This window comes from Erpetoichthys calabaricus, chromosome 5 (genome assembly GCF_900747795.2).
Source record: "Erpetoichthys calabaricus chromosome 5, fErpCal1.3, whole genome shotgun sequence".
NCBI lineage: Eukaryota > Metazoa > Chordata > Cladistia > Polypteriformes > Polypteridae > Erpetoichthys > Erpetoichthys calabaricus.
Window position 1 is genome coordinate 190140569 of NC_041398.2, and position 26215 is coordinate 190166783.

At 36.7% G+C, this 26215-nt stretch overlaps 1 protein-coding gene across 2 annotated transcripts in view; it reads left to right on the top strand.

Annotated features, from left to right (window-relative positions):
* Positions 1–26215, top strand: part of fam189a2 (family with sequence similarity 189 member A2) — a 38989-nt gene that overhangs the window by 10144 nt on the left and 2630 nt on the right. The window contains exons 3-9 of one of the 2 annotated variants that reach the window (XM_028802331.2): positions 12483–12593; positions 14652–14771; positions 15392–15499; positions 15580–15713; positions 16545–16674; positions 19857–19914; positions 21808–21939. In XM_028802331.2, coding sequence (XP_028658164.2) covers positions 12483–12593; positions 14652–14771; positions 15392–15499; positions 15580–15713; positions 16545–16674; positions 19857–19914; positions 21808–21939 — 793 coding nt within the window. The remainder of the gene's footprint in view (positions 1–12482; positions 12594–14651; positions 14772–15391; positions 15500–15579; positions 15714–16544; positions 16675–19856; positions 19915–21807; positions 21940–26215) is intronic. The other variant, XM_028802333.2, reaches the window with a different exon arrangement.

Genomic DNA, 26215 nt, shown 5'->3' on the forward strand with positions numbered 1-26215 from the left:
GACAATTACACAGTGTGGCAGACTGCTGGGGATCCTGCCCAGCCGGGACACCTGGAAGGACCGGGAGAGGGACAATACCTTTACCCAGGACCATGACAGGGTAGTCGCCCTGGTCTGCATTGGGGCCAGGGGGCGCCTGGAAATTTGTGGAGCCCTGGATTGCAGCACTTCCGCCACACTTGGAAGTGCTGCCGGAAGATCGTCATGAAGCACCTGGAGCTCATCCGGGGCATTATAAAAGGGGCCACCTCACTCCATTAGTCGGGCGATAGAAAGAGAAGAAGAGAGAGAGAGAGAAAGAAAGAAGGGACTGAGTATTTGGATGATTTATACATTGTATGGTGCTATACAAGGCAAAAGAAGGATTAAACGTGTGTGTTTGTGGACATCTTGTGTTGTGTCTCTCTGTGTTCAAGGGCTGAACTTCCACAACAGTTTGTAACTGATCACAACTTATCAGACCCCTGGAGATTTCTAAACCCAAACTTAAGAGATATTCCTTCTACTCACCTCATCAGTGCATCACTGCTACTCAAGAATTGATTATTTCTTTATAGATAACAATTACTTGCCTACGACTAAATCTTGTAAGTGATGCTATTGTTATCTCCGACCATGCACTTTCATCATGGAGCTAAAATCACTATGCCCTACATACTCCTCTCACAGCTGGCGTCTTAACCTACTTTTATTAACAGACGAGAACTGTACAGAATTGGTATCCAAGCAAATCGATTTTTTTTTAGAGACAAATACATCCTCAGAGGACAGATTATCTCCTATCTTTTCCACTGGCTGGTCACTGTTGAAATGCTTATGCGATAAAGGGGATTATCAGAGAAGAACTCAAACAGAAAATTTCTCTATATGCAGATGATATGGTACTGTATATATCCGATCCACAAAATACTGTGCCTGCAGTCCTAACAGCACTTACAGAATTTCAAAAGATTTCTGGTCTGAGAATTAATTTGAACAAAAGTATGCTCTTTCCAGTGAATTCTCAAGCACACAATGTTAGATTGAACACCTTTCCTTTTATCATCACAGATCAGTTTAAATACCTAGGGTTAAACATCACAAGTAAACATAAAGCTCTTTATCAACAAAATGTTGCCATCTGTATGGAAAAAATTAAGCAAGACTTGCATGAATGGTCTACCCTTCATCTCACTTTAGCGGGAAGAATTAACATTGTCAAGATGAATATCTTTCCTAAGCTTCTTTTTTATTTCAAAACATTCCAATGTACATCAATAAATAATTTTTTAAGAAATTAGATTCAACCATAACCTCATTTATTTGGAATTCAAGACATCCATATATCCAAAGGGCGACCCTACAAACACCTAAGGCAGGACGTGGCATGGCTCTACCTAACTTTCAGTTTTATTACTGGGCGGCTAATATACAAGCTATAAAAACCTGGACACTGACACAAATAGATGAACATACACAGGCTTGGTCCATAATAGAAATAAAATCCTGCAGTACTTCGTTTTATTCCTCGCTTTGTACTCCAATAAGTACACCTCATCACCAATATACTAACAACCCAATTGTGCTTCACTCACTCAGAATATGGAACCAATGTAGGAAGTATTTTAAGATAGAGAAGCTTTTATCTGTGGCATCTCTGCATGAGAACCACCTTTTTCCACCCTCCCAAACGTATGTAGTTTTTAACGTCTGGAAAACATTCGGGATTAAATCACTTAGAGATCTGTACATAGATGACGTCTTTGCATCCTATGAACAATTACACTCCAAATTTAACTTTCCAGCGACACATTTCTTTCATTACCTTCAAAATATAAACTTTGTTAAACAAAACCTGCCCAATTTTCCTCATTTCCCACCTACCTCTATGCCGGAAAAAACATTGATCAGTCTTTAGGAGTCAGACAGCATCTCCATAATATATAAAACATTTTACAAGGATCTCTCACTCAACATCTCAGAAAAGGAGTGTAAGGCAGCAATGCACAGAATTCAGTCAAGCTCCATATGTGCAAAGCATACAATTATTCAACTTAAAATTATATATATATATATATATTTTTTTTTTTTTTCTAATTGACTCAGGCGCCGCCAAGAGTGGCAGCCTTTTCAGCAGCTCTGTGTACGACTTTATTTTTCTACTTTTATTTTTCTCTTTTTGTTGATCACTCCTATCACTTTATTTTATGTGGATTATTTTCCTGGACACACTTACTTTTACAACGTGGGCATGGATTTTTACACGCCGAGACTCGTCTATTCAAGTACTCAACTTCGAGCACTGAGAACAAATGCCAGTGCCGGTGTGGTTCCCTATTTACCCGACGAGGTAAGAAGGCGGTATCGTGGCAGCAGAGCCGGCAGTAAGCTAAAAATGAAGCGGCTTGCGAGAAAGTGCCGTTTTAAGCCTTCGGTGCCTTCTGTGATCATGGGAAATGTGAACTCACTATCAAATAAGATCGACAAACTGGCTGCGCTGGTGAAAAATGTCAGAACCTACAGAGAATGCAGTTTGTTGTGCTTTTGCGAAACGTGGCTTAACTACCACCATCCCAGATGCTAATGTGGAGCTACCCGGGTTTAGCACAGTTAGAGCGGACAGAGATGCAAGTACCTGCGGGAAGCACAAAGAAGGACGACTCGTTCTCTATGTTAATACACGATGGTGTAACTCTGGACATGTTAACGTCAAAGTCTCCACTTGCTGCAGGGACATCGAACTGTTGGCCGTAAGTTTGCGTCCCTATTACTTGCCCAGAGAGTTTGGTCACGTCATTGTTGTTATTGTTTACATCCCTCCTTGGGCGGACATGGAGACACCGAGTGACATCATCCATTCTGCTGTTGCTAAGTTACAAACGCAGCACCCTGAGGCGCTTGTGCTAATCGCTGGAGACTTTAACCATGTGACGCTGGACAAAACATTACCTGCCTTCTCCCAGTATGTGGACTGTAACACCTGGGGAAATAGGACTATTGACTTACTGTATGCAAACGTTAAAGACACATACAGCGCCACCCCGCTGCCTGCACTTGGGAAAGCAGATCATAACCTGGTTCTGCTTCAGCCTCACTACAAACCAAGAGTGAGGGTCCTACCTACAACCACACGCTCATTCTGGAAGTGGTCCCCTGAGGCAGAGAAGGCTCTGAAAGAATGCTTTGGAACTACAGACTGGGATATCCTGCAGGGATCACATAGTGAGAACATTGAGAAGGTTGTTGACTGCACTACTGACTATATCAACGTCTGTATGGATATTGTAGTTCCAGTAAGAACTGTACGCTGCTATGCTAACAACAAGCCATGGATTACAAGTGACATCAAGGGCCTTTTGAACCAGAAGAAAAGGGCTTTTAAAGGCGGTGATCAGCATGAGCTCAAGCGCGTGCAGAAGGAACTTAGAGTCCAGCTCAGGGTGGCAAAGGAGCAGTACAGAAGAAAGCTGGAGCAGAAGTTGCAGAATAACAGCATGAAGGAAGTGTGGGATGGGATGAAGATCATCACTGGCTGCAGCTCGAAGCGGGGTGCCACCATCAAGAGAGACGTGAAGAGAGCAAACCAAATGAACAACTTCTTTAACAGGTTTGACCACACTAACCCACTCTCACTCTCACCTTGGAGTACTGCACCCTCCACACATCCTTCTGCTGATACCAGCATAGGAGAGACATCCCCACCCACAATTACAACAGCGCAGGTGAGCAGAGAGCTGAGGAGACTTCGTGCCAGCAAAGCAGCGGGTCCAGATGGAGTATCGCCATGACTGCTGAAGGTCTGTGCATCGGAGCTGGGGGGTCCTCTACAACGCATCTTCAACCTGAGCCTGGAACAGGGGAGAGTCCCGAGGCTTTGGAAAACATCTTGCATCACCCCAGTCCCAAAGGTATCACGTCCTAGTGAGCTGAATGACGTCCGGCCTGTTGCTCTGACGTCACATGTGATGAAGACCATGGAGAGGCTGCTGCTTCACCACCTGAGACCACAGGTTCAACACGCCCTCGACCCTCTTCAGTTTGCATATCAGGAGAAGGTGGGAGCGGAGGATGCCATCATCTATATGCTACACCGATTCCTCTCCCACTTGGACAGAGGCAGTGGTGCTGTAAGAATTATGTTTCTAGACTTCTCCAGCGCCTTCAACACAATCCAACCTCTGCTCCTTAGGGACAAGCTGACAGAGATGGGAGTAGATTCATACCTGGTGGCATGGATCGTGGAATATCTTAAAGACAGACCTCAGTATGTGCGTCTTGGGAACTGCACGTCTGACATTGTGGTCAGCAACACAGGAGCGCCACAGGGGACTGTACTTTCTCCGGTCCTTTTCAGCCTATATACATCGGACTTCCAATACAACTCGGAGTCCTGCCAAGTGCAAAAGTTCGCTGACGACACTGCTATCGTGGGCTGCATCAGGAGTGGGCAAGAGGAGGAGTATAGGGACCTAATCAAGGACTTTGTTAAATGGTGCGACTCAAACCACCTACAACTGAACACCAGCAAAACCAAGATGCTGGTGGTGGATTTTAGGAGGCCCAGACCCCTCTTGGACCCTGTGATCATCAGAGGTGACTGTGTGCAGATGGTGCAGACCTATAAATACCTGGGAGTGCAGCTGGATGATAAATTAGACTGGACTGCCAATACTGATGCCCTGTGTAAGAAAGGACAGAGCCGGTTATACTTCCTTAGAAGGCTGGCGTCCTTCAACATCTGCAATAAGATGCTGCAGATGTTCTATCAGACGGTTGTGGCGAGCGCCCTCTTCTACGCGGTGGTGTGCTAGGGAGGCAGCATTAAGAAGAAGGATGTCTCACACCTGGACAAACTGGTGAGGAAGGCAGGCTCTATTGTTGGCATGGAGCTGGACAGCTTGAAATCTGTGGTAGAGCGACGGGCGCTCAGCAGGCTCCTATCAATTATGGAGAATCCACTGCATCCACTAAACAGTGTCATCTCCAGACAGAAGAGCAGCTTCAGCAACAGACTGCTGTCACTGTCCTGCTCCACTGACAGACTGAGAAGATCGTTCCTCCACCAAACTATGCGACTCTTCAATTCCACCCGGGGGGGGGGGGAGGGATAAATGTTAACATTATACAAAGTTATTGTCTGTTTTTACCTGCATTGTTATCAATCTTTAATTTAATATTGTTTTTTGTATCAGTGTGCTGCTGCTGGAGTATGTGAATTTCCCCTTGGGATTAATAAAGTATCTATCTATCTATCTATCTATCTATCTATCTATCTATCTATCTATCTATCTATCTATCTATCTATCTATCTATCTCGAGCACATCTGTCTCATTTAAAATGGTCCAAAAGTCCAACCTGCAAACATTGCCATCAAGTTCCAGCCTCACTAGGCCATGTGTTTTGGGTGTGCACCAAATTAACATTCATTTTTGACCAAAATCTTTAAATGCCTATAGACAGCCTTAGTATCACAATCCCTCCTAATCCACTGACAGCTGTTTTTGGTGTACTTCCAGGTGGGCTTATAGTAGAGAAGGACAAACAAACTGTGATTCCCTTTACTACACTATTGGCATGTAGACTAAATCAAATTCTCACTTAGAGAATCTGTACAAAGCTTTTTCAAAACCTGGCAGGATCTGATCAATAAAATCTTAATCTGCTTCCTCATTTTTAAATGCTTATTCTATCTCCCCTCTTTCTTATTCTATTTTTTTATCCATTTATTAATTTATCTATTTACTTTTTTTTACTAGTTTAAAGTTTTACTCTGCTGGCCTAGCTCTCTTTCTCATGAGTGGGGGTTGATTTGTTGCAAAGTTAGTTTTGTTAAACTTGTATAGAATGTTAATTTGATTTAAATAAAATGCAAAAAAAAAGATTGAGCATCACATATCAAGAAGAAATGTATAAGCAATTTAGTGAGCTTGAGTTCAAATGGGAGATTCTGTTTCACTAATATGCTGGAATTCTTTGAGGAAGCAACATTAATAAGCATGCAATTGGAGGTTTGCATAGATAGATACAGCAGGTAAATAAGGTACCATATGAGAGGTTAATAATGAAAATAGAAGAAGTGGGCATTCAGGCTGCTTTGTGTAGGTGGGCACAAAGTTAGCTTAAAAACCATTCACAAAGGGTTGTGTTGAGAGAAACGTTTTTGAAATGACAGCGGGTAATGTTAAAAGTGGTGTCCTCCAGATATCTGTGTTGGGTCCAATGCTTTTTGAAATATACATAAACAATCTAGATAAGAATATAAACAACAGTTTGGTCAGATTTACAAAAGATACCAAACTAGGTGGAATGGTAGATAATGCAGAATCATTACAAAAGGACAGTATACAGGCTTAGGCATATTTTTGGCAGATAAAATTTAATGCGAGTAAATGTAAAGTATTACATGTAGAAAGTAGAAATGTACAATTTTTAATACATAAAGGGAGACTGAAGATTGCAAGTATAGCTCACTAGAAGGATCTAGGAGTCATAGTGTATTTGTCACTATCTATATCTAGGCAGTGTGCAGAAGCAATGAAGAGAGCTAATAGAATGTTCGGTTATATACTGTAGCACAATGTGTAGAGTACAAGTCAATGGATGCTATGCTAAACTGTATTAATAAGGTCTTACCTGGACTATTGTGCACAGGTTTGGTCACCATAGTAAAAAAAAGACATAGCTACAGTTAGGTCCATAAATATTTGGACAGAGACAACTTTTTTCTAATTTTGGTTCTGTACATTACCACAATGAATTTTAAATGAAACAACTCAGATGCAGTTGAAGTGCAGACTTTCAGCTTTAATTCAGTGGGGTGAACAAAACGATTGCATAAAAATGTGAGGCAACTAAAGCATTTTTTTTAACACAATCCCTTCATTTCAGGGGCTCAAAAGTAATTGGACAAATTAAATAACTGGAAATAAAATGTTCATTTCAAATACTTGGTTGAAAACCCTTTGCTGGCAATGACAGCCTGAAGTGTTAAACTCATGGACATCACCAGATGCTGGGTTTCCTCCTTTTTAATGCTCTGCCAGGCCTTTACTGCAGCGGCTTTCAGTTGCTGTTTGTTTGTGGGCCTTTCTGTCCAAAGTTTAGTCTTCAACAAGTGAAATGCATGCTCAATTGGGTTAAGATCAGGTGACTGACTTGGCCATTCAAGAATTTTCCACTTCTTTGCTTTAATAAACTCCTGGGTTGCTTTGGCTGTATGTTTTGGGTCATTGTCCATCTGTATCATGAAACGCCGCCCAATCAATTTGACTGCATTTAGCTGGATTTGAGCAGACAGTATGTGAACACCTCAGAATTCATTTGGCTGCTTCTGTCCTGTGTCACATCATCAATAAACACTAGTGTCCCAGTGCCACTGGCAGCCATGCACGCCCAAGCCATCACACTGCCTCCACCATGTTTTACAGATGATGTGGTATGCTTTGGATAATGAGCTGTTCCACGCCTTCTCCATACTTTTTTCTTGCCATCATTCTGGTAGAGGTTGATCTTGGTTTCATCTGTCCAAAGAATGTTTTTCCAGAACTGTGCTGGCTTTTTTAGATGTTCTTTAGCAAAGTCCAATCTAGCCTTTCTATTCTTGAGGCTTATGAGTGGCTTGCACCTTGCAGTGCACCCTCTGTATTTACTTTCATGCAGTCTTCTCTTTATGGTAGACTTGGGTATCGATACGCCTACCCCCTGGAGAGTGTTGTTCATTTGGTTGGCTGTTGTGAAGGGGTTTCTCTTCACCATGGAAATGATTCTGTGATCATCCACCACTGTTGTCTTCCGTGGACGTCCAGGTCTTTTTGCGTTGCTGAGTTCACCAGTGCTTGCTTTCTTTCTCAGGATGTACCAAACTGTCGATTTTGCCACTTGTAATATTGTAGCAATTTCTCGGATGGATTTTTTTCTGATTTCGCAGCTTAAGGATGGCTTCTTTCACCTGCATGGAGAGCTCCTTTGACCGCATGTTGTCTGTTCACAGCAAAATCTTCCACATGCAAGTACCACACCTCAAATCAACTCCAGGCCTTTTATCTGCTTAATTGATAATGACATAACGACGGACATGCCCACACCTGCCCATGAAGTAGCCTTTGAGTCAATTGTCCAATTACTTCTGAGCCCCTGAAATGAAGGGATTGTGTTCAAAAAATGCTTTAGTTGCCTCACATTTTTATGCAATCGTTTTGTTCACCCCACTGAATTAAAGCTGAAAGTCTGCACTTCAACTGCATCTGAGTTGTTTCATTTAAAATTCATTGTGGTAATGTACAGAACCAAAATTAGAAAAAAGTTGTCTCTGTCCAAATATTTATGGACCTAACTGTATGCTAGAGAAAGTCCGTATGAGAGCTACTAGGCTTAGTCTGGGACTAAGAAGTATCAGCTATGAGCAAATGGAGAATTCGAGATGACATGATTTAGTTTTTAAAATTCTGAAGGGAAGTGGATCCCAGCTATTATTTTAGAATTTCACACAAGTGCTAGAAAGTTTGTCTTTACACAAAAAACGATAGACACATGAAAAAAGGATGCCAAAGATGAAGTTGAATGCTGTAGTTATTAGAAGAAGACCATGAGGACAACAACAGGAGAGATTGAAGGAACAGAAATGAAAATGACTTGAAAGTGCTAGGACTTCAATCTGAGACTGCATAAAACAGGAACCTCTGGTGACGAAGAATCAATGTGGTTGAACCTGAAATATGAATAGCTTCCTGAAGTAGAGAGAGATTATTGCCAGCTTCTACAGTAAACATACACATCATTATGATGTACTAAAAAGCACGTCATGTTTTTATTTCTGACATGCAATAATTACAGCTGTTATTCTGAATGAGGCATCTTTCAAATGACTTGAAAATGTTACAGTTTTCCTAAATCAATGTAGTGTGTTTTAAGTATTACTATGTGTGTGTGCTTTACCTCACTTATTTTATTTGCTAGTCTTAAGTGTTGCAGTTAATTGAAATTGCATATTAGCTTCTAAAAATATTTTCTCAATTTTTATATTCTTAAATAATTTCTTTTTATCTTAGAAATGTTACCTTTTTCTTGGTTGAAGACAATTCACTTATTTAAAATGTATCTTCTTTTGTTGCTATAAGTTCATCTGTATTTTTTTTTTATTCATACTCTTAATTTTGCTTTTAATGGTAAATTTGCCAACCGTTAGATTACTTTTTGATTACATTTTTACTCAAATTCATATATTTTCTTTTTTTAAATTTATTTCCATACTGCAACTCTTGTTTGTAATTATTGGAGGCTGTATAAGCTGTAGAATGTTGCTGTGATTTGAAGAATGTTTTGTAAATCTTTATAGATTTTAAAAAAAAGAAACAAATTGCACAATAGGATTATTTAAGTAATAAAAATATTATTATAGCCGTGAGTCAACATAGAAGAAATTAAATATTTTCTGTATTCATTTAAATTATTATTTAAAAAAATGCGCAGTGGACATATGGGATACACATAATCAAGTAATACTGTATATTAACATAATCAAAATAATACCTTAATTCAACTGTTTATGTTCATGAGTCCACATTTTTCCCCAGTCCAAGAGCATGCCACTCCCTTTGGCAACACTGTCAAAATTATATCACATCTACTATTAGAATGTGGGAGTGACTGTTTAGAGAAGAGCTGTGAGCTGTTTAAGTACCTGTTCCATTGCTTCTTTCCTTCATGAACATCATCAAAATCCTGCTTAGTGTTTTTCTTGCCTAATTTAGAGTTTGTGTTTAAATCTACAGTCAGCATGTTTAAATTCTTACACTAGTGCTAATGTAAATTGTAGCATTGAAGGCCAAAACCCAGGTATTTGCCACCCCGAAAACAGCAACCCATACTTCTGACAGTATCTCAAAATAATTGTGCTAAATCAGTAACTTGCTGAAATATTTTTGGCCAGCAGGTTAATGATTTAACACACTTCTTACAGTGCAACCTATACACATCATCAGAGATGTAACCTGGGGTTGTCAGGTGTATCAGGTCTTTCGACATCATACACCCTTGCCCAGGTGACCCAGCTAGGGGTGATCAGCCCCCGACTTGTATCTTTTTGATCCACAGCCTTTTTGATGCTTTCTTAGCGGCATTAGTGATTTCTGTGATGGCTGTCTTATTTTGCAGTCCCCTGATCCCCAGCTCTTTGAGGGCCCTGCAGTGTGAGTGACCAGCAAATCCTTAGCAGTCAACCTTGAAGGGACAGCATTGGGCCTTCCATCCCCTGCTTCATCATTCCCTTACAAACTCCTCATACTTAGCATTCTTCCTCTTAAATGCCTCTCCCATCTGGTCTTCCCAGGGTATAGTCAATTCCAGCAGGACCACTTGCCTCGATACTTGTGACACAAGAACCATGTCAGGCCAGAACATGGTCATGGTAATGGTGTCTGGGAGTTTCAGCTGTCTCCCCAACAATCAATGTAAACACATCGTTAAAACAGAAACATTTTTCATGTTTTAGTAATAATTGACAAAATGTAGACATGAAAAATACAAGTATAACAAAACAAATGCACTTTTATTCAAGAACATAACCGAAGAAAAAGAAAGGTTAGGGTAGACTATTGATGTGACAGCTTGTGTGGTGCAGTGGTAAGGACTGCTGACTCATAATCAAGAGCTCGCTGGTTCTATACCAGCTACCTCCCAAATTTACCATTTTGAGTAGTGAGCTGCTCTTATTGTTAATATTATGCAATAAAAACATAGTTGTTGGAAATTACAGGGAATTCTCTGATGTGACGGGATAAAAGCTGACACACAAACGTGGGTTTGAACATACATGTGTTGTACAAGGCATGCACAGGGTCCACTGAAAAAAGTAAGTGTTCATGGCTCACCTTGCAGAGAAACTTTGGCGTTGCTTCTTACAAGAAAAGGCAATGGAAAAAGAAAAGAGGATGCAATATAGACAAGCTTCTATTCCAAGACTTCTGCTTCCCCCAGGAAAGAAAGTTCAGTGTCAGGTGCATCTTCAGTGTAATAAGAACCACATCATAAAGAGGTGTGTACATTGCAACAGGTACACATGTCATAAATGTAGGAATTACAATCCTTGGATGTGTGGGAACTGTTAACATTTGAATTTGATGATTGTATATAGCGTGGAACTGACCTGTCTGTAATATTCTGTCCTCTCCATCTCCTGGAGTACAAAAGAAATACCACCATGCACCAACATGTGGAGATTGGGCAAGATCGAGAAAAAAATAACAAACGCGGTCACTGACTACAACTGCATGAAGGTATGCGAATGAATATAATGTTGCATTAGTGCAACAATATTTTCCGAAATGTACTATACAGGTCATAAAATGAATTATTCCAAATGTCATATATACCTATGTCTCTCTTTTTTGTCAGTGCGCCTTTGACATCGTGGACCAGAAGTGAGCAGGAACAGTCTAGAATAAAACTGAATAAAAAAAAATTCACATCCACAGTCATTCTCAGTCACGCACACCACTCACACCCACGTCCACAGTTTTCCCAGTCCTAGTCTCATTCACGCACAAGATCTGACACTGTTTTCAAATAAAGAGGTGGTCTTATTTCTGGACTTTTTCGTCTTTATCTGAAAACAGTGTCAGATCAGGGGTTCGGGTGGGGGTGGTGGTTTTGGGGAGGAGTACAAGTACTATAAATTTACACCGGCTGTTACAGACGCAAGTCAAATGTATGTTTTTATTGTATAATATTAACAAATAAGAGCAGCTCACTACTCAAAATGGTAAATTTGGGAGGCAGCCACTATCAAACCAGTGACCTTTTGATTAGGAGTCAGCAGTCCTTACCACTGCACCACACAAGCTGTCATATCAATAGCCTACCCTAACCTGCTTTCTTTTTCTTTGGTTATATTCTTGAATAAAAGTGCATTTGCTGTATTTTGTTTATTTGATATTTGGACTTCAGGCTTCACACATTATACACTTCATGTCTACATTTTGTCAATTATTACTCAAACATGAAAAACGTTTCTGTTTTAATGATGTGTTTACATAGATTGTTGTAGACACGGAACACACATGAAATGTATGTATTCCAAATGACGATATATTATTTACCCTATACAACTCCAGGCACTTCACTCCAAGATAAACACTGAGAACCTTCTTTGTGAATTGAGCTGTGGCGGTGTGCGGGGGGATGGGATAGTAGGCTACTTGCTGCTTGTGCTGATCAACAAAGGATTTAAAGTTGGCCGGGATTATGAGTTTTTTTGTAGGCTTTGGTAATTCTAGTGTTAAACGAACTTAACTGATATGTATACAAGTGTGAAATTGTTTTGATTTTGATCATTTCTTTGTCTTTTACCAGTTTTATATTTTTGTAATCTGATGTACTTTCACACTCCTTAAAAAAATTTACAATAATTGTGAGAGCTTGCGGCATACACCTAGTGTTCATAGTCCATCTCAGATTTGCTTAGAAGTGTGTTTGCTGTTTCTGTAGTATGTCATTTCTTTTGTAGGTAAATCTTTTTGTGTTGCTGTCAGTTGTGTGTGTTATCCTCAACTTGGCTGGAGTTGTCCTCTGCTGTCAAGGAGCCCAATTTGTTTCCAATATGTCCAACTGTTATATGGTAAGAAGGAAAAGGAAACAAGTGTATTTATTGCTTTTTATAAGAACATTCTGTAAAACTGTTAAACTTGGTGAATGAATAATCTGTTTTAACTCTCAGTAACGAAAATACAAATAAATTTCACAAAAATGTCATTTAATCCTTTATTAAAAGTAATTGAGCCTATTACTATGCAAAACACACACAAATTAACAGTATAAATTAGTGGTTCCCACTATTCCAGTCAATTTTACAATCAATTCATCATTTTTACTTTTAATTGTTTACTGAGCTGTCTTTTGTATTTTTGCCAAAACCTTAAATGGTTAGGCGACATGGTGGCGCAGTGGTAGCGCTGCTGCCTCGCAGTTAGGAGTTTGCATGTTCTCCCTGTGTTTGCGTGGGTTTCCTCCGGGCGCTCCGGTTTCCTCCCACAGTCCAAAGACATGCAGGTTAGGTGCATTGGTGATTCTAAATTGGCCCTAGTGTGTGCTTGGTGTGTTTGTGTGTGTCCTGTGGTGGGTTGGCACCCTGCCCGGGATTGGTTCCTGTCTTGTGTCCTGTGTTGGCTGGGATTGGCTCCAGCAGACCCCCGTGACCCTTAAATGGTTATGTTTCCTCTGCAGCATTCCTTTTGTTCTCATTTTCCTATAGAGTTTGCTGCTTTCATTGTACCCAAATGTTGACAACACTGCATGATAAAGCCGAGAAATAATGTCAGTGCCATTTTCACTTGTCTGCTCATTTGCAAGAAATGTTTCTTAATGAGCAGGCAGATGAAAATAGTAAAGTAACTGCTTACCCTTGGCATTCCATGTTGTTTGCCCTGGTGTCTGCATTGCTCATTGCTAGTCATCAGCTGTCAGATACATTTAAGGGCTCAAACACTACAGAAAGCAGTGAATAAAAAAGAAATGGTAAACAAAACATAAGCATTTAAAGATGTAACAAAGAATGAAAATATTTACAATTTTTTTTTAGAAATATATGGTTGTGATATCAGATGAAATGAAAACCTGCAACCATTGGGTCCACCTTGACTGAATCTGAAAACCACTGGTATAAATTAACTAGTTTACTGGGTTATTATAGGATGTCACCAAAGTAATTTAATTACCAAATTTCATTCTTTACATGAAAGCCAGTATATTTCTGTGCATATGTGTTTTCTGTTGCAGCTTACAAAGGGAAAATAAATGTTAGTGGTAAGCTGAAATATGGCATATTTCTCTAGGAGCAGTTACATTTTTAACTGAACTGAAAAGCAATGTTTTTCCTCTGGTTTCCCTCAGCCCTGACCAAAAAATGCAATGATGGAAGAAAGGATGTATGGATATAAATTTTTCATTTAGTTAAAAGTTTGATGAGTCTTCTTTAAATGATTACTTTTTTCTTTAAAAAATGAATTTATTATTCACTACATTTATTGTGAAACAAACTTTAAAAACACTGCTAATTCTTATTATTCAGAAAAAAGAAGCATAATAGAGAAAATGACAGACAGAAAACGAGAGCACTATGGTGTGCACTGCTCATATTCATGCCTTAAAAGGGTGTAATTTTAGTGATGTTATATTCTAGAACAAAATTTTCATGTTAGATTTTGTGCTCTCTTCAGTGAATAACTGGGGGTGCTATTTTCTCTTTTTTTCAATAATATAACTCCATATATAATTTACATTTTAGTTAGACTATTCAGATCAATACACTTAATTGACTTGCCTTTTCTAAGTTATCTAAGTCAGAATAAATTCCAATTTATATGCATGTTTTCCTTGTGAAAAGATAGTATTAAGAATTTACGAAATATTGACAATGTCTGGATAATTTTTCATAAATGTATTTAGTACCCCTTATTTTACTCGCTCTACTGTTTTACAACAACAATTTTATTAAAAATGATTTGGTTTAGGCACTTAGGCAGATCACAATTTAAACAATCATATTTGTGTTACACATAATGGTTTCTCTGCACACCCTGTTAAAAGCAATACAACTTGTTTTGTACATTTGAACATTATGCTGAAAGATCAGTATTTGCTGGCCTTAATAAAAGTTTTTTATATTTCATTTATTTAGAGTGAAGATAATGCAATTTGCATGTGCTGTGAAGATACCCAGAGTGCTAAATGTACAGATGATAAACTATTAAAGTTGTTCAGAACTCATTCTTGCAGTACTGTGCACATCCTTTTGAAGGTATAAAAAGAAAATGCAAATTGAAAATATGCAAGAACAAAAAAGGAACACAATATGATTATTCATTGTGTAGTCCTTTCAGTTTATGATAAAGTCAGTTGCAGTGTATAAGACAAGAGATGGGACATATTTACGGTGTTTGAAACTACTGCCAACTCTTCAGTCTGATTACAGTTGTGCATGTTTTGTAATCATTATATCAGATCATACTTCCTTGGTACATAATTCCTAATTCCATAATTCAGACAACAGATTCTTATCAGAAATGGATTTAAGCTTTTGATATTTTAATATTCAAGTATAAAATAGTTTAAATGGTTTTGACCAAATACAGGTCATTTTTATGTTCTTGTATCAATGTTTTTTTTTTTTTTGGATTTTTTAATACTGATTTACAGCTAGCATATTTATTTGTACAACCATTATTTATATTTTCACTTAACTGTAAAACTGTAAAATATTGCAACAATTCTATATGTTAGTTTCACCATCTTATGGTTATAACATATTAAATGTCTGGTTATGACTTCCAAAGGAATTACTTTCTTTGAATTTCCAGTTTGTCTGATTTGAGAAACAAAATAGAACATGTACATTTTCAGTTTTCTGGTGTTTTGTAGAAAGTGCTTTTTGGACTGTGTGCCTTAAATGCTTTAAGCACAGCAGTGTGCATGGTAGCAGCTACACTGTTATATCTACAGATATTCAGAGCAAGACGACCTTGCCTGGTGAGTGAAATTAAGAATGCAGATTTTTTTTGGCTTGTATTAAAAACACATTTCCAAAAGTGAGTTAATTTCCTTAATAGGAAGAACCCCGCCTGGCTGTGGAGGAAGTGGAAGAAAGAAACCAAATTCCTGACCCTGATGAGTTTGTTCCTCCAGCACCTCCACCCTCCTATTTTTCTACTTTTTACTCATATACCCCACAGCTTGCACGCAGGTATATATTTAATAACACATTAAACCCATCTTCTATCGGTATACTTTCTGAGGAAGTCATTGGTTTATTTTAAATCAATTAGTCAATGAATCAATCAATATTTATTTTATATAGCATCATTAATAGCATGCAACATCACAGAGACTTTTATAATGTAAGCAAGCTTATGGTACAGAATGAAACATGAAAACTAATCAGAGCCACAGAACCACAAATAAAATCCAAAAATAAAGCTTTGACAGATGCCTGGAGGTGCTAGGAAGTATAACTGACATTAACTAACATTATGAACAGACAAAATGAGCAATTAAAATCAAATACAGCAACAACGTAAAAAAACAAACAAGGGTACACAGCAAAAGTGAGACAAAGTTAAACGTAGTAAAGGGAACATTTTACATTTTATACTATGCTAAGCAGAAGTTGCAGTAACATATAGTACAGTGTTTTCATCCATAAAATCAATAAACAACACAACAGCATCCATGTATTTGTAGGCCTCTCTCACCTTGGACTAAGTCAATGTTAATGATTCTACAAAAATGTGATCTACATTTATATAGTTTACCCTCTGACCATTATCTCTGCAGATTTTTTATAGTAATTTTTTATAAAAAGTTTTAGAATTTTGATATTTATGTTAAGCTGATACATTTACATTTAACTAGTTAGTTATGCAAGAGTGCTTTGCAGGTTTAGCTGAAAAAGATAAGTCTTTTGCTGAAATTCTGAATTACAAATTTACTTTTGCTTAATCTGCCTGTTAAAATGACTGCAAAAAAAATGAAATATTCAAATGGAATAGTGTACACTTTATGTCTCCTTTACTAGACTGCTTGGCAATGGTGTTATTCCACTTCCACACATTTATGGAGCCAGGATTAAAGGGGTTGAGGTGTTTTGTCCTTTAGATCCACCACCACCATATGAAGAAGTTCAGAGATCTACAGGAGATGAAGAGGTATTTGAAACCATTTGATTCTTAATCTAATACAGAAAGCCTGTATCTGTTAATTTTGTTGCACATACTTAAAATGAAGTATTTATTAAAAGGGTGAGAGTCTTCTTTGTCTCATTGTTCACTAAACAGTGATAGCCAAGAATGTAACTCCAACTAGAGCTATTGTATGCAAATTTAACATCCGTTTCACCATATAAGCATCAACTTAGTTAGCTTAGCTATTCTTTTTGATGGTTTTTCTTTAACCAGAGCACTAAATTATTCAAGCAGTGGAAACAGAAAAAGAACTTTTAAAAGAATGAACAAACAGACGGTAAATTTGAAAGTGTTTATTAAGTGTTAGCAATTTAGTGTAAAAAATAAGAGCAATATATAAGTAAACATCTTATAAAAGTTAAGATGTTTCAGTAAAATGTTTTCTACATTATTGAGAGATTTTGTTAAAGTGGACAGTGAACAAAATCAAACCACAACAGATGAAATGTAGAAGTTAGCCTCTGTTAATTTTCAGTAGTTCCTTGCTAAGTAAACACTATCACAAAATGCTACATGATAGCTCCTCTAGCTTATATGATAAAATGTTGAGACTGATTGGTGAAACTAAAAAAAATTAAACCATAAATTTTCTTGTACAGCGTATTATAACTTGAATCTTCAATTTATTTAAAATAAACATGATCTGCATATAAGAAATGTATGAAAATGCATTATATATTTAATTAACATTTGTTGTTCAGATTTTTGTATTTTATACACACTGTAATAAGACTCAGTCACGAGCATAAAGGTTTGGGGAATTAGCAATCCCGTATACTTGGAAAATAGTGGAAAAATAAAACATCTTAACAGACATGAGTTCAGTGCAGAAGTGAGGTGAGACAAGATGGATGAGCATTTATAAAATGAGAATAGGAAGAGGTAGGATCTTGATTGAACTGGAACTAGAAGTGATGTCATCATTAGGCAGGACCTTGAGAAATGACGTCTTTAGGAGGCGGGTTCTTCAGAAAGAGAATAGGAGAGAGTGTTATTGGACAGCACTCTCCCATGCAGACGTGTGTGACAACACCTAAAAATGAATGATATTGCTTTCTAAATTGAAGAGCATTTTATGCATTTTAAAAAATAACACGCCCACTTTTGTATTTTATAATGGAACTAATAGGTACCTTGGTCCAAATGTGAAAAAACGCTCCATTATAAAACACAAGAGTGGGCTAGTTATGTTTTTAAATTTATAAAATATGCTTCACCTTAGAAGGCAATTTCATGTGATAAATTACTATATGATATGGTTGTGAAGAAATAACTTGACTTGAAAAATACCAAACGCACTCTTTAATGAATTCTGACAACAGTTTTAAAATAATAATGAGATGTATCAAGGTTTCTGGGCAACAGTCTGAGTACAGCAGTGCAAAAGTAACAGCCAGTAACTAGAAATTAAGATTTTAAGTTAATATTTTTATTATTTAATCCCAAAATTAAATATACTCAAAATGGATTGAAGGTCTGCCTCAGTGTGTATCGGCAAATAAGAAAAAAGTAAAGGATATTCCAATGCTAACAAAAGAAAGGAAGGTTCTATTTCAGATACAGTATGTTGCCTTCATCAGGTTTCTTTTATATAACCAATACTTTTCTCCATTTATTAACAATATATCCTAATTAGTTTACTTTGTAGTAAGAAATAACAGTAGTAATGAAATTTTATTACAAATGATTTTACATTAAAACTTCATTCTAATCATTTTCTTAATTAGTGTCCACTAATTAACTTCCTTTGCCTTCATTTTAATTGACTTGGTATTTAAGTCTCAGACACCTCAAGTGTTTCTTTTTTTTTCTTAATTAGCAGCCAAACAATAATGAGATACATAACGAGCTAACACGTGACCTGCTGACTTGTGGACCTCACACAATACCTGAAACTAAACATTTACATTTCTAATCTCTGCTATTCTTTTTTATTAGTCTTTTTTATGTACAGTATTTGTTGAACTAAAATTGTGCTGAGGAGTTAAAAATTAGTTGATCTGTTTCTCCTGTAGTCAAGAGATTAAATTCTGTTTGTAATGACAGCTATTTTATATAAAGTGTTATTGGGTGAGTGTGCATATTCTTTGTTGGAAATCCCAGTAATTATTTCTGATGTCCATTTAGTATTCTGTTTGTTTTTATGAGATATGAATTATATAATTATTCATTTATGTGTTTAAGGCTTCCCAAAGTGACCCTGCTGATATCTTCGGATTTGCAATGGCCTCAATAAAAATTAGTCTGAGAGGTGATAAATTTAATGAAGTTGTCATTTTGTAAATTTAAGCGGTTCAGTATTTCCTAGTGATTTCAGTTCCAAAATAAATGGAGAATGGTCAGAGATAACAATTGCATCATATTTTCAAGATTTAAAAAAGACAAAAATGTTGTTGCCAATAAAGAAATTGTCAATTTGCGAATAACTGCCATGTACTGTAGAGAATGAATATTCTCTTGAATAAAGGTAGAGAAATCTCTGTGGATTTGAGAGGATATAATCATTTATGAAGTTTAAAATTATTGCAGAAGTTTTAGATAATGCTTTGGCAGCTGTTGTTGTCTCCTGCTATTATGAGTTTGTATGAGCTAAGATTAGGAACTTTGATCATAAATTAATTATCATCTAGGTTCAGTGCATGTATGTTGACCAGAACTATTTTAGTTTCTCTAATTTCCTCATCACCATAATATACTGTAGTCCCCTTTCAGGATTGTCTGTAGTTTCAGAAGCAATTAAAAAGAATTACCAGGTGCATCAAATTCACATACATTGTGTCTTCTTGTTAAAGTTGGAGTGAAATAAAGTCCAGTTTCTTTTTCATCAAAGAAAAAGACTGGTCCTTAGTAATTAGATGTGTCTCTGGTCTCATGGAACTGAGATATGACAGTACAGTTTTTCTTTTAAGCTCGTAATTCATACCTTTCACATTCCAATTTACTAACTTTAATTACCAATCAGTATTCTGTGGTCTTTGTTTCTTTGCGTTATGAACCGTAAAACTTTTCAGCAATTATTGCATCATCTAATACACAATTAATGCTAAACTGAGTGTGGCCTGCATTTGTTTTTGAGCTAGTCACTTATTTTTACTATATAGCGAGGAGAAATTGTGTTTTAATTCTTTTTTCTTTTTGTTGCATAGATTATAGGACCACAAGGAAGATCACATGAACCTGCAGATTCTGAGGTTTCTGCCAATGGTAAATATGTTATTTCATTGTTTTTTTTTAATGCATTGGTCTTTCAGCATCTTTTAATTCTAGCGAAACAAAAACAGTTTAAAATGAAGTTTTATGAATGGCATATTAATTTTTTTAAATGTATACAGTTAAAAGTTGAAAAAATTGAGAAAGATGTTTTAGTGATTGATACCAACAAAATTAAGTCTATATGTGCTGCTTTTTGTTAAAGGGAAATTTGGAAAAACAAGTTGTGTTGTTCAACTTACCAAATGCAGTCATGTTAAAAAAAATAGAAATTATTAAAAAGTATTAAAATTAGAAATTATTCAGAGCAATTGATTATGACGCACTTTAGCAACATTTGGATAAATGATGGGTGTATACTTCACTATAGAATAGGTGTGGAATGTTAGCTTATGATACAAATATTAAGCTCATGATACAAATCTAGCCTTCGTATCTTCCAAAGTAAACATTGGAACCCTTTGCTGACAACAACAACAACAACATTTATTTATATAGCACATTTTCATACAAACAATGTAGTTAAAATTGCCTTTCAAGATGTCAAAGTGAAAGTTTCAAGAAAAAATCAAATAAATAAGATTAGGTAACAGCATTGATGAATAACTAACAAAGAAAAAAGTGAATAAATCTATATGATCTTATAAAATAGATATATAATTAGAAGAAGTATAGAGTCTTTTTATATAATATAATAATTTAAGTCTCTAAACATAAATCCAGTGATAAGGTCAGAAGACTGAGAAAAAAGTAATATCTGCAGAGGTTCTAAGGCCAAAAGACCTCCCAGGCCCCACTGGCCATTCTACCGAATGTAAATGTTCTTAAGTCATTCCTCATTGTTTCCAGGCTTCATTTGAGAAGATCTGATGCAGTTGGTTTAGTGGACAGCTGGGGAACCTGCCTTCATTCCAGCATCAAAGTTGGCTGTATGGTGCTTTGATCAGGTGGTGGTGGCACAAAAATGCCATCACAGAAGAACTGGAAAAGAAAGCAGAAAAAAGTAGAGATTAGTGAAAATTGCAAATCCCTGAACCGTAAGATAATTGTATGCCTAAATAGTTTATTAAGAATACAACTAAACTGTAGCTAAGAAAAAGGCAAATTTAAAAAGTGGGTTTTAGCAGTTTTTTAAAATATTCCACAGTATTTGCCTGGCATATCTCTATTGTTAAAATATTCCAGATTTTAGGTGCATAACAGCGAAAGGCCACCTTACCAATTCTTTTAAGCTTGGAACTTTGAATTTGTGATTTACAAGCAGACCACTATTAGAAGATCTAAGGTTACGTAGGCTTGGAGTGTGGGGCGACAGGCATTTCCAAATATAGGAAGGGGCAAGATTATTTAAGAATTTATTTATCATTAGTAGTATTTTAAAGTCATTTCTAAATGACACAGGTAACCAAACTAACATCTCTAAAACTAGTGAGATGTGTTCAGATTTTCTTTTGCTAACAGTCTCACGTTTCGCCAGCCTCATACTTCCCAAGAATATTAAACAGGTATATTGCCCTCACTGTCTTCTGTTGAAACACAGTAGCATTTAGGGAAGTTAGAATTCATCAGAAAGGGCTCCAATTGGAAAATTTAAATTTAGACTTTGTTAAGCAAGTCCTGCATCATCTTCTAGTCCTATCCACTTCTGCTATTACTATCTGGATATGTTGTTATGGTCAATAAGTTAACAAGTTACTCTTGTCTGATATCACACAGGAAGGTTGTGGTATTCATTTTAGAAATAAAGTTGACTTAGGAGGTACGTTTTATAAGTGGTGCTCAATAATGTGAAAAGAATGAACTCTGGGTACTGCATGTTTCCAGAAAGAATCAGTTAAAATGTTTCTCTCTTAAAACAAGAATAGGTAATGTGTATTTTCTCAACAGGTTATGATTGCACTGGACCCTCAATAATTGTAGTTCACCCTCAGTCTTCTATGACAGTACTTAGGCAGTTTCACAGGCAAATGCTGAAAAGATCAATCAGTGACCCTGCATTGCTGGATATGTCTACCACAGGTAACATCTTGTACTCAGAGTGAACTACTGGGTTAGCAAATGGAGGATAAGGGCATCCATTTAATACTGTGGTCATCATCATCACTTTTTATTTAACCAAGTGTGTCAAAACATTCATCACAGATTTATCTATTTTAGCTTCAGAATTATAGGTGAATGTTTGTTTTAAACTGGAGGTTTGGTAGTTGCAAGCACCATTTGGCTTTTTGGTGCATTTTTATGAGAGCAGAATAATTGATAAAATGGTAAGGTGTCTAACTAAGAGGATTAAAATATTGCTTTATCAAGGCAGTTGTAAAGGTGAACAGCGGCTGAGGTATATTTCTGACAATGCAAAGTAAATGTTGAAAAAAAAGTTTCATAAAACACTATGGGAACTTCAGAACTGAGCATGAATACTAGTGTTCTATAAACAAGTTATTTTCTCCTGTCTGATTTTCTGCATTGATGCATACTGTTCATCTTGGATATAATTTAAGCAGTGAAAATATAACATTCTGATTTAATTAAAAAAAAAAAATTATGCAACAAACAATACAATTAGTGTTGCACTACGACATAGTGTTTCTTCTTGTTACTGATCTTTGTCTCACAGCCCTCTAGGCGATTTCTGGTTCACTCCTTTCTTATAGAATGTAATCATTTCAGTCATGTCTGTGGACTTTCATTCAAGAAATGCTCATTGCAGGTTCAGTCACAGCATATTAATCATTATTATTTTGGATTTGACTAGATCTTTTTGGAAATCTACATTTTTGTAAATGTTCTGATGTGGACCAGTTTGAGTGTTTTGGATTATTGACTGCTGCATAACGCATAGACAGATGGCCTGACATTCTAATGAAAAATTCACTGGTACAGAAGAGAATTCATGGTTACTTTACTGATGGCAATTTATACATTCATAAATACAGCCAAGAATCTCCAAAGTACGACAATACAACCACCACCATCCTTTGTCACTGTTGTGAGGTTCTTGGTTTTCAAAGCATTGTTACCTTTTCTCTAGATTTAACAGGATCCATGTTGGGGAGGACATTTCACTTCTAATTCATCTATCCACAGAAATGTCAAAGTTCACCAAAGCCCATTTTTGTACATCTGGTGTCATACTTGATCTTATTAGTGTTTACTGGTTTCTACTTTACTATAATGTAGTCATACAAACTGATATTTTCAGGGTGGGAAATACCAAGAGATCTATAAATTCAATAACAAAATGAAACAGAACCAGGCTAAATATCAGTTTCCAATTTTTTTTTTGTTATACACTAAAGTATGCTACCCTACATCATTAATATTTATCAAGTAATGGGTATTTGTGAACTTACCCATGCCAAAACAAACCATATAGCAACAAATACCAAATGCCAGTACATTACTGAGCGATCAACATGGCTTGTTATTAGGTACTTTTCAAGCAAGAATTAGACTTTATTCACAAAAAGAGCCATGAACTTATGGAGTAATTTACCAATTAATTTAACTGAAAATAGCACTCTTTGGACCATCAACTCTTGACTTATGATCTATGGCAAAATTTGTTGAATATCGACTCATAAGTTCTTTTTACCTGACTGTTGTTCTTATGTGCTTAAATGGAAGAAAAGGAAGAAATGACTACAATAGGCAGTTTTTTTTGCTTTCTTGACAATGTTTTACACTGTACTCAACATCATCTTTCCAATGCATACTGTATGTACTATTTTTGCTTCCGAGATACATTGGCCATTGACATCGGTTCAGACTGCTAATACTTTCTCTAAAGTTCAGTGTTCACCATTATATACTACAAAAACCCTTGAAAATATCCAGCTGAATTTACTGCAAAAGTTATACAATAATTAATGTAGGAAACTGACACAGTGGAGAAGCAGTTTTTAGCAGCAGTGTACATTTGGCACATATAGTAATTTAGCATTATTTGCTTTTTTAAGATGATAGTAATTAAAAAATGATTTTGACCACACTGAGTAGTCTAAGTGAATGATCTCTTTGTTTATGTAATTAATATAAAATAAACTAATAATAATGTGAAACATTTAATGTAACAATTTTTGTACAACAGAGGCCTGAGGAATTATGTTTACTTTTTATCCGCACAGTACTTCATCAGTTTGTCCCTTGACAATTAAAAAGCTAGCAATCCAATTTCAAAAGTGACAATACATACGAAATGTCCCAAGTTTCAGAATTCACCTTTGTTGTTAAATGTTGGAAAAGAATTTTTGAATATTTAACTTAATCATGTCATATGCATTGCTTTTGTCTACTGCTGCAATTTACTATTGAAAAATAGAACTACTAAAAAAAATGATCAAAAATGGACCTGTAAAGAGTTCATAGAGTATCATGACCTGAAATAGGAAAACAGTACTTAAGATTAAAGCCTGTGTTTATTGTTCCAGTTGCATACACTGTCTAGGACAGGGGTGGCGAACTCCAGGCCTCGAGTGCCGCAGTGGCTGCAGGTTTTCATTCTTACCATCTTCTTAATTAGTGACCAGTTTTTGCTGCTGATTACTTCTTTTAATTAACTTGACTCAGGCCCCATAGTTGTTTCTTTTTCTTTAATTAGCAGCCAAACAATAATGAGACACAAAACAAGCCACCACATGACCAGCTCCCCTGTGCCCATTACACAATATCTGAAATTAAAGAGAGGTGATGGTCTTGGTAAGGTCGATCTCTCAGGTCACCAAAACATTTTGACGGTGCTCTTAGAAAGAACAGAAAAACAACAGTTTTCGAAATGTGTGCTGTGGCAGAATGAGAGCAGCAACAAGCCGTTGAATTAAATAACGGGTTTAATTAACAACAAGAATTGGCTTCTCATTAAGAAAGTGATTGGAATGAAATTGGTTGGAGTTTGAAGCCCCAGTTTAGCTGGTCACCTGTCAGCTCGTTTCACATTTCATTTCTGCTTGACTTGTCATTTAATGAAGAAAGGAATCAATACAGAGGGCTGAACTCTTCTAACAGGGCTATTAAAGTGATGGGGAAAAAGTTAATTAGCAGTGAAAACTGGTCACTGATTAGGAAAAGGGTTAGAATGAAAACCTGCAGCCACTGCGGCACTCCAGGCCTGGAGTTCACCACCCCTGGTCTAGGATTATACTACTATTCTAACAATTTGCTCTTCTAGCAAATTTTGCACACAACATGGCTGGGAATGGTTTATCAAAAGAACAGTACATACAACCTCAAATCACAAAAAGTTGGGAGAGTATGGAGAACACAAATAAAAAAACAGCTGTTTATAAATTTACTTTGAGTTTTATTTCATTGCAGACAGTATGAACTCAAGATATTTCATGTTTTGTCTGATCAACTTCATTTCATTCTATTCCTGCATTTCAGGCCTGCAACACATTCCAAAAAAAGTTGAGACAGGGCAAATTAGATAGATAGATAGATAGATAGATAGATAGATAGATAGATAGATACTTTATTAATCCCAAGGGGAAATTCACAATTAGGGCCACTAATGAGGTAAAAAAATGAAATAATGATGTGATTTCAAACAGGTGATGACAACAGGTGACTGTAATCATGATTTGGTACAAAAGCAATGTCCACAAAAGGGTGAGTCTTTGAGGAGCAAAGATGGGCAGAGGATCTCGTTGAAATGTTTAAAAACAATGTTCTTTAAAGAAAGATGGGAAGGGATTTGCATATTTCTCCCTCTGTGGTCTATAATATCATTAAACAATTCAAGGAATCATGAGGAATTTCCGTGCATAAAGGGCAAGGATGCAAGACTAAGCTGAACACCTGTGATCTCCGATCCTTCAGATGGCACTGCGTCATGAACTGTCACTCATCAATAGCTGATAGAACGACATAGGCAGTGGATTACTTTGGCAAACCTTTGTCAAGCAATGCAATATGTAGTTACAAATGCCACTTAAAACTTTACTGTGCAACAAAGAAGCCTTATGTTAACCATGTCTAGGAGTGGCGTTGACTTCTGTGGGCTCGGAGGCAGCTGGGATGGACCATCACACAGTGGAAAGAAGAAATGGATGCCATTTTTGAAGAATTGGATACTGTGTGCTCAGGACCAAAAATGAAAAGGACCATCCAGACTGTTATCAGCAAAAGTCCAAAAGCCAGGGTCTGTCATGGTATGGGATTGTGTCCATGCCCTTGGCAAAGGAATTTTACACTTGTGTGATGGCAGCATTAATGTAGAAAAGTGCATTGAGATTTTAGATCAACACATGCTGCCCTAACATGAAATCTTTTCCAGGGCCATCCATGCATTTTTCAACAA